This window comes from Mytilus galloprovincialis, chromosome 9 (genome assembly GCF_965363235.1).
Source record: "Mytilus galloprovincialis chromosome 9, xbMytGall1.hap1.1, whole genome shotgun sequence".
NCBI lineage: Eukaryota > Metazoa > Mollusca > Bivalvia > Mytilida > Mytilidae > Mytilus > Mytilus galloprovincialis.
Window position 1 is genome coordinate 56,165,994 of NC_134846.1, and position 10,189 is coordinate 56,176,182.

The window sequence follows — 10,189 nt, forward strand, 5'->3', positions numbered from 1 at the left end:
TGAATAAGGAATATTTCTATTTAATTTGTTATTATGTATAGGACGAATCTACTAATTTGTAGCTATAACTGCTTTTGATCTAATGTTTGACTTCGCAAGCATGTTGCAGGCAATTCGTCTCGTTTATGAAATGATGTATGTGTGCTGACAACAGTACAAGTCAGGCCAGGTCCACACTCACAATGACCATTCGTCTTAGCAATGCCGCTGCAAGATTGACCTTCACTTTTGTACTTTTCACACCACCCACCTAAATACATAAAAAAGTACAATAAATAAACAATAACAGTAACCGTGTTTTATCAAAAGAAACTCTGTATCCAGTAGGTTGTGTCTTCTGTCTTTATGTTTGTCAGTTTTTGTGTTGCGTTCCAATTCGATGAGTCAAACTATTTCTAATGTTGTTTTTCTCTTTTTTTCTTGTGTTCGTATGTTGTAGTTGGACCATATTCTCATTTTTTAAAAAGGTATTTTAAGTGCTTACAATCATGTTTTTAACACCGCCACATTTTTATGTACCTGCTGGAAGTGAGGAACAGGTCAGTAGATGGTTGTCATTGGTTGCCATATATAATTTTTTCCGTAAATTGTTTGTCAAAAGTGAGTGCGTAAATTTCGTTTGAATTCTTTCATGTTTTTTTTCATTACAGGACCTTTTATAGCTGACTTTCCATTATGTGTTGGCACATCGCTGAAGGTCGTATGTTTACTGAAAAATACTAATATTCACTCTATTGGTTTCGTGTCAAAACATTTTCATAGGCAATCATACAACATTTGCCATTTTTGTTTTTATAAATCATAACAAGTAGGTCATTTTATGTTTACGTTTAAAAATCTTTTTTTGTGTGCATACAACAGGGATGGGATAATGTAAAGAATATGTGCTTTTGAAAGGAAGTCGATACTTTTAGTGGAATCATAAAACTTCTATTAGTGTGATAAAGGTAATGGTTGTCAGTTTGTCTTCGACTAGCGAATTTGAATATTCCTTGCTGTCTCTTTTAGTCATCTTTTTAATCTATTTGTGTCTCTTTGTTTGTTTTAATGAACAAAATACTGTTTTTCTTTAAAATCTGACATGCTCCTGCAAACTCGCAATAGGGAAAAAAAGTACAAGAAATTCCTAAAACAAGGATAAGGGTAAACTAGATCAGACCAATAACCAATAACCGACTGAACAAAAAAGAAGAAAATGAAAAAGGAAGAAGAATATTTTGATCTACAAGCCATATCAAATAAAAAAAAATTGATTTTTTTTGCTAAAGTTGACATTGCATTTTAACATACCAAATTGAGGAAATTGTTCATTTTCATTACAAGTTTTAGTTATGACTTATACTGTCAATCTTCAAAATAAAATAAAGGCAAACGATAAGTTTTTTTCGACTTTGAAAATATACCTATCCATCAGTTTCAGTTTTAAATGTAATTGTATCGATAACAGTACAAGTTTTTATTAAAGGTTTAGTCTTATTTACAAATATATAATTTTCTTGTGTAACAATAGCATTTTATGTAAATAAAAACTCTGTATATGTTCTCCTAGCACATACCCCAAATTGACCCACTGCGGTTTGTGTACAAATAGAAGTTACAAAAACCATTATAAACCAGGTTCAACCCACCATTTGTTCTAAAAAAATGTTCTGTACCAAGTCAGGAAGTTGCAATTGTTATCGTATAGTTTGTTTCTGTGTGTGTTCATGGTGGGTCATTGTCGTTTTTTTTTTGTTCACTTCAGTGTTTCTGTTGTTTCGTTGTCGAAATGTACTACATTATATTGTTAATTGCGTAGTTTTCTGTCCTGAATGTTCTTGCATTTATTTGAACTGTATTCCTGTCATGTAATGGTGTCATCTCAGTGTTATGTTTAACATTGCTATAAAAGCGCGAGGTTTGGCTAACCACAAAACCAGGTTCAACCCACCATTTTTTTCTTAAAATGTCCTGTACCAAGTCAGGAAAATGGCCATTTTTATTTCATAGTTCGTGTCTGTGTGTGTTACATTTAGTGTTGTGTTTCTGTTGTGTCGTAGTTGTCCTCTATATATATTTGATGTGTTTCCTTCAGTTTTAGTTTGCAACCCGGATTTGTTTTTTTTTTCTCAGTCGATTTATGAATTTCGAACAGCGATATACAACTGTTGCCTTTATATATATATTTTCTTATTAGCATAAACAGTTACTCTGTTATTATCCCTCATTTTATAGCTACGTGACTACATTTATTTTCAAATATACTGGAAAGGCATGATAGTAGTTATGATTGAACAATCGAGCTGTAAATATGAAATTTACCAAGGAACCATGCCATATCTGTTTGTAATATAGATAAACTATAAAGAATATCTATCATGTTTTTAAGTCATCAGATAGGAAAAACAAAATTAACAATCAAACTATTCAACAAAAAATCACATAAGTGTCGAACATAGACTTAAACAAATTCTACATAGATATAAGAAGATGTGGTATGAGTGCCAATGAGACAACTCTCCATCCAAATAACAATTTATAATGTAAAACCAAAATTACTAGTGTAAAACCAAAATTACTAGTGTAATACACTGTCAACTGATCAAGCAATCACAATATAAGGTAGCTAGTGTGATTTTTGAAATAATATCTTATGATAAACGAGTACTGACCTTGAATCATACCAGAGACAGGTAAAATAGATCGTCTCTTGCTTACAATCATTGGACCTTCATGATAAAAGCAACACTCGTCTGAACCACATTCCGTATCATGTCTACATTGAACCTGAATTATAAAACCACTTCCCATATACTATCTTATAAGCTCTAAAATTTGGCAATTGTATACACTTCGGGAAATATTGATCTATTTGTAAATATTCGAAAGTTGTCATTTCGACTGTTTTAATTTAAAGCCACTGAGAGGTCTCATGTAGTCAAAACGGTCGTCTGACGTACAACAGACTAAAATTTTTAATCAATAAAAAATGCGGGAATTGGTGTTTCGAGAACAAATTTTGTACCCCTTTAAATGAGTTAGTGTCCAAACAGATGTGCTAACTACTTTGCTGATGATACCATTACTGCATGTACTGACTATGTTTATTTTCTGTAAATTTACAGTATAAAAATTATTAAATCAATCGAATCACTTAAGTTTTTCTACCTCCAGGTAAAAAAAATGCGAATTTACTTCACCAAACATATACCTGTTGAAGGATATTATAACTGTTGGATCAACCATAGTTCCATGGAGAACAGACACACGTATATTAACCATGAATAACCCATATTCTCTGTTAAGATAATTAAAATTATCTAGAAATAAAAAAATTCCGTATATACCTCCATGTTACGGAAAAATATTTGTTTATTGACTTTCATTGGAATCATCGAAAGTAGCATATTTTTGTAATTCTTGTTAAAAATAAACTCCAAAATTTCTTAAGTAAACATTATCTCTACCTTTAGTGAAGAAACGATTGAAACAGAAATAACTAATACCACACATAGTTCCTTCCACATGGTGATATGCCTAGTGTTAGAACTGACGATAGATATTACTGTGTCACAATAATGAAGTGACAATCTCTCTTTTAAAGATAAGATATAATGCACAACACATAATCATGGATTCGAATATTTAAGATTTTGATAAGTATGACGTTATTTACGAAGTTGAGTTAAAGGTTGTTTAGTTAGGCATATTTGATTTGGAATTCCGATGAATTTTGAATGTGAAGTTACTAAGTACATTCCCCCTTATCTGAACAACAACATTACAAACACTCACAAAACACTAACCATCACTAATCAATATAGAATTATTAGTTTTGATTAAAAGAAGATACGACCAAATGAACGTTAGAATCTAACTTTAACCCAGATATATTCAGTAAGACACAATCATCGAGTATAAGTCATATCAGCAATATATTTAGAAGATTCTTACAATCTCAGATTGAATAAAAGGTACAAAATAAAAACAAAAGTAGTATGCCGCTGTTCAATTGTCATGAATCAATTAAACGCAGACAAATCCAGTTAACAAACCATAACTGAAGAAAACAAATCGACTACTGTGGATTCATTTATTTTCGTGAGTATCAATTTTCGTGGATAGAGAAAAAAAGACGTTTCGTGGTATACGTAAATTTGTGGATTGCTGATTACAACACCAAAAAATTAGATACGTAATTCGTGGATTTCCTTTTGATTTAGGAGATCAAATAACCTCCTTGGTTTGATCAATAATAAAACAAAACAAAAAAGAAGGAATTCATTGAATTGTCAAAATCCTCGCTTGGTCATTGTAGGTTAAAGTGCTCATTGATAACTTCGATTACAATTATGGGCAGAGACAACTAATTAATTGTTTGTTTTACAATTTATAAATTCTTGTCTGAATTCTATAAGGCATTCAAAACTTTATGATTGAAAGCTCATTTCCCTAATCACGATATAATAAACAGTGATATAAGTATAAGGTGTGAAAATAAATGTTCCTGTCATAAACAATATTACCTACAGGCAATATCTCCGTACTTAATCCTATTGATTTTTAATCACTGGTAATCCAAACTATGACACGGTAATTAACAACCTGCAGTTTTAATCAATTTTAAAAAGTAAATTATCACTGATATTCGATAAATTTATTATAGATTTAATCAAATACTTGTAATATTTTCTTTCAATAAAAAACACGTGTTATGTTACAATGTTTATCGCTAGTCAACACTATACTAGAACTGCCTAACATAATCGGAAATAAACATCCGACTCCCTACACATTTCTCGGGATTATTCTTCGTTGAATTCTTAAATTCGTGGTTTGCTGTGACCCACGAAACCCACGAAAATTGGAATACCACGAATGAAAATGAATCCACAGTATGAGAGGGAAAGAACAGAACAACAGAAACACTGAACTGCAACAGAAACAAACGTTATCATACATATAAACTGATCATTTGATAATAACTGTTTTATATTCCTGACTTTGTACAAGAAAAAATGGTTTAAACCTGGTTTAAAAAAGACCAAAATGACACAGACATTAACAACTATAGGTCACCGTACGGCCCTCAACAATGAGCAAAGCCCATACCGCATAGTCAGCTATAAAAGGCCCCGATAAGACAATGTAAAACAACTCAAACGAGAAAACTAACGGCCTTATTTATGTAAAAAAATAATTATGTTTGTATTTATGTTATTATTTATATTTTCTTACCATGTCGGATTTTCTTCTAAGTCAAAACTGTGTTAAAACAAAAATAGCGTGTGCAAATAGTTGCTTATAGCTAAAAATCATGTCATTCACAGCTGATTAATTAAATGAACTTTACAAACATGTAGAAAATAAAAATGAAATAACTGTAATATAAATCAAATAGTACAAACACTCGAAAAAAAACCAACATAAAACAAAAACACTGTAGGCGACCTACAAGTTATTTGACGATATTGACATATAAAACATGTGAAATGCACCGAAAAAAACCAGAGTTCAAACCACAGACGATAAGACATAACACAATATTCAATCAGACTTACAAAAAAAAAGAGAAGTAAAATCACAAAAAAAAAATGAATTCAGAGGAAAATCAAATCGGAAAGCCCCTAATCACTTTACATACAAGATACTACTACATTATAACCAGAATCAATGTACATACATGTCGGATGTAAGAATCTCACTAATACCACTTAACTATTTATTACATTTTTTTAAAAGCATGAGATATGAAAAACATTGGTGGCAGGTTCCAATAGGACGCTAAAATTTCACAAATCGAAGAGACATTGCCAACGCCTTGGCAACAACGAAAAACGGTAAAAAAACTAAATGACAAAACTCCTCTTTCTTAGAAATATTGGACAGCTGAAGGTAGCATAACTGGTTCTTACAAATAATTGTCCAATCACTGGAACAAATAACATTTACAAAAAACATTTTATCAAAGTCACCTTTCAATACAATAATTTTGTCACTCACCAAAACGGTATTTTGAGGAAAAAAGCACTTTCAAATTGATTTTAACACTATCAATACTAATATTTCAGCCATTTTTTCATGTTTGGGGTTGTTTCATTTAGCACTAGTTCAATTGGTTGATAATGCTCTTTGTAAGTCTTGTGTTTATTGCTTTTAGGTAGTTTTTGTTTTTAACTTCGTCCGTCTTTAGTTATCAAAATTGACCTCTGGTGATCTCTTTTCTACTAAAATCATTTTCAGCTACAATGTAAATGAAAAAAAATAATTCAGTTATGCTTCTAACATGTGATAGATCACGCCGCAATACAATGACCATAAACAACCTTAACCTCATTCTGTATACAAAGTGCAAATCTAGAGCTTGCTTCATGGACTACAATAATATTTATAATTTTCAGGTTTCGGCGGTGATTTACAACATGTTGTTTTCTAAGTCTGATATTATAGCTTAGATATGAATATAATTTTTATTTAACACTTCGCTCATGAACGCCATTCACTATGGGAAGTAAAATAAAGGAAGACGTTATTGCATGTTATCTGTTAAACAAATCAATTGTGTGTCCGATTCGCACTTTGTTGTTTATGCTATAAAAAAATATATGAAAAAAGTTGAAAACAACACGTTTTATAATTTTATGCGTCCGAAGCGTTTCGTTGAAAGAGATTTGTTTTGCAGAAAGAAACCGAGAGACAAAATTATTATGGGTGCAATCAACAGTTTTTTTCTATGACGTCACATTTTGAAGGATCATGCATAGTAACCCTTAGTGGTGGACTGATTAATAAAGATACTTGTATAAAACTAGATATCACTGGAATCAGAATGTTCTCTAGTTTATAATGAAATAAAAATAATGTGTACTTTTAATATATTAAAAATATTCCATCCAATGAACATAGGGAAAAAAAGGTATAATTTGAACATAAAAAACTTGAAACCAGGTCATGTGCACACCCATGAAGACATGATCCATGCACATTTTACATAATCAAAACTGTATGAAATTTGTAGGTTTTTACCTGGCCTTTCAAAAAAAATCTTGTTTCAGGGTACGGTTTCTTGCTCCGAAAAGAGCTACAGTGGCTGTAAATAAGTTTTCAATTTTCACTGCCAAAAAAAAAAAAAAAAACAGGATGTTTACAGTGTTGTCTCCCCTCAAAACATGTAAAGTTAATATAATTTTTAAAATTATTTCAATCATTCAACCTGTTTTAATTGAAAGCTAATTAACTAATTTTTACAAGCAAATACAAAAAACATGATACTTTTTCACCAATTGAGTAAATAAACGGGTTTCCCTCCATGGTTATTTTTAGTCGGGGAATAACCCCTAGTTTTTTTTTATACGAAACTGTTTATAGCACCCTATGTTTCAGTATCATTAAAAAAAACACACCGGACATCAATACACGAATAAACGAAACAAGTGCGCAACCACTTTCTTGAAGAAAAAAAACGGGTAAAAAAGGGGGGATATTCCGGTGGTACCGTTTTGTAAAACAATAATAGTGTCTCGATATGGTTTAACATGAACTAGTTTTCTTATATTTTTCTTTTTTTCTCATTAACTAAGTAAGAAATAAAACGAGAAGAAACAAGAAAATGATAGGAGATGACTACTTTTTTAAAAAGTAAAGTATAAACTTGCCATTATTAGCTCCTACAACAATATCCTCTTTGTAATCTACACCGAAATCGAATATAACTGAATACACATTATTATGGTTATGCTAACAAGCAATTTACGGAACGAAGAGTTTGTTCATGATAAAGGTAAAGTTAACAGTATCTCTTTTAAGTATCTTGTCTTTGAGGAGGGGGGGGATAAATCCTACTTTGTAAAGAATCACTCTGATTCATACAAAAAACTTACATTAGCAAGATGCTTGATTTTTTTATTGACAACATATTTGTTACGTTTTGAGAAAGTGTTTTTCAAAAGACTGTCGGAATTCCAATGGGAACCAATTGTGCCCCTCTTCTTGTCGACTTGTTTCTTTTTTATTATGAGGCTGACTTTATACCGGAACTTCTTAAGAAGAAAGGTAAGAAGTTAGCAATATCCTTTAACTTTACGTTCCGCTATTTAGATGAAATTCTCTCACTAAATAATACAAAATTTGGTGACTATGTTATACGAATCTATCCCATCGAACTAGAGATAAAGGATGCTAAAGATACAGTTAAATCTGCTTCATATCTTGACTTACATCATAAAATTGACAATGAGGGTCGGTTGAAAACAAAACTTCACGACAAAAGAGATGATTTCAGCTTCCCAATAGTGAACTTTCCTTTTCTATGTAGTAGCATTCCAGCAGCGCCTGCATATGGAGTATATATCTCCCAATTAGTACAATATTCCTGGGCTTGTATTTCCTATGATGATTTCCTTGATAGAGGGTTGTTGCTCACAAGGAAGCTATTCAACCCAGAGTTCGAAATGGCGAAATTGAAATCACCCCTTCGTAAATTTTACGGACGCCACCACGAGTTGGTCGACCGTAAAGGAATAACTGTTTAACAGATGATATCGGGTATGTTCTTCATGTCGTAACTACAATACCCCTCCCTTTCACGAATTTGACCTATCGAATGACAATATTTACCGGATTTGTAATAACACAAGCAACACGACGGGTGCCACATGTGGAGAAGGATCTAATTACCCTTCCGCAGCACATGAGATCTACCCCAGTTTTTGGTGGGGTTCGTGTTGCTTAGTCTTTAGTTTTCTATGTTGTGTCTCTTGTACTATTATTTGTCTGTTTGTTTTTATATTTTTTAGTCATGTCGTTGTCAGTTTATTTTCAATCTATGAGTTTGACTGTCCCTCTGGTATCTTTCGCCCCTCTTTTTTAACCTTAAGATTGCAAATATGTGGACATGTTTTATCAATGTTATCAATGAACTGTTACAAGATTGAAACAACATGTTTTAAAAGTAGAGCAGCAACTACCAAATTTTTAAGATTACTTGATATCTATAGCTTTACATGTATCTCAATTGTTGATTCTCGTATGCTGATTTGTCGTCTTTTATTTGTCTGTTCCTATGTTTTGTTTTGGCTAGTAGTGTTGTGCTCGTTTCTTCGATTTAATGGCAACTCATTGCCCTTGAAAGAATCATATCCCACGTTTTATTACCCAAAGGGAATTTTTGAAAACTATTCGTTATTGATATACAAATACATACGATTTAGATAAAAAATCACCAAGGATACAAGATGAAAAAACATCAAGCACCAAATTACTGAATGAAACATCACTGACATATTCAGAAAAGAGTGTTAAACAAATTGTTCAAGTTATGTCGCTTCTATTTCAATAAGCTAGATCATGTCTGTAATCTAGAAGAACATACACGCTAATCAAAACAGTTATAAGGCTAATTAATTACAAAGTTCAAGAGCAATTTAAAAAACGTAAGATAAAAACATATAAGATTTATTTCAGTAAATAAACTGGTAAGGGGAAGTTAGGGGAGGGTAGGGACCCCGCTAACATGTTTAACACCGCCTCATTCTCTTTGAAAATGCCTGTCCCAAGTCAGAAGTCTGTAATTCAGTGGTTGTCGTTTGTTTATGTGTTACTTATTTGTTTTTCGTTCATTTTTTGTACATAAATGAGGTCGTTAGTTTTTTCGTTGGAATTGTTTTACATTGTCATTTCTGGGCCTTTTTAAACTGACTATGTGGTTTTGGCTTTGCTCATAGTTGAAGGCCGTACGGTGACCTATAGTTGTTAATTTCTGTGTCATTTTGGTCTCTTGTAGAGAGCTGTCTTTTGAGCAATCTTACCACATCTTAAAACTTACCAGATTGGCAGCATGGTAAATTTCAAATGAAAAAAGCAGTTAAATGTTAGGAAACTTTCTAACATTAACACATACCTATAGTTTTTTTTTAAGTTAAATTCATTCAGGTTGCCTATTCATTTTGTTTTGAAAGTATGACAAAAAATTCAATTGCGAAACAGTTATTTTTGTTCATGACAATAGCTAAAAAATGGTTAAAAATTGATGACAAATTGGAAAATCATCAGATTTGTTTACCTTTAAATGGCCGTAGCCAAAACAGACGTGCACCGCCAATATATTTTATAGTCATGTAAACCGCAAAATCAGGATAAGGAAAAATGTTAAATTTGCCTCCTAAATGGTGAACTTCCTTAAACACTTTTTGTTAATTATCTGTAACACAAA

The 10,189-nt window shown here is 31.8% G+C and overlaps 1 protein-coding gene across 1 annotated transcript; it reads right to left on the bottom strand.

Annotated features, from left to right (window-relative positions):
• LOC143045370 (uncharacterized) lies at positions 1 to 3,603 on the bottom strand. The gene is made up of 3 exons (XM_076217828.1): positions 3,447 to 3,603; positions 2,652 to 2,766; positions 1 to 250 (listed from the first exon to the last, which is right to left on the bottom strand). Exons 1-3 carry the CDS (start codon positions 3,504 to 3,506, stop codon positions 63 to 65), a joined length of 363 nt encoding a protein of 120 aa, XP_076073943.1. The 5' UTR covers positions 3,507 to 3,603; the 3' UTR covers positions 1 to 62.
• Positions 3,604 to 10,189: the final 6,586 nt, after the last annotated feature.

What these genes read in the sequence shown, in the direction of transcription:
- LOC143045370 (XM_076217828.1), bottom strand. Translation starts at nt 3,506, where the DNA reads ATGTGGAAGGAACTATGTGTGGTATTAGTTATTTCTGTTTCAATCGTT. An exon ending in CAATCGTTTCTTCACTAAAG is followed by an intron (nt 2,767 to 3,446) that starts GTAGAGATAATG and finishes TTTATAATTCAG; the next exon opens with GTTCAATGTAGACATGATAC. An exon ending in TGTCTCTGGTATGATTCAAG is followed by an intron (nt 251 to 2,651) that starts GTCAGTACTCGT and finishes TTATGTATTTAG; the next exon opens with GTGGGTGGTGTGAAAAGTAC.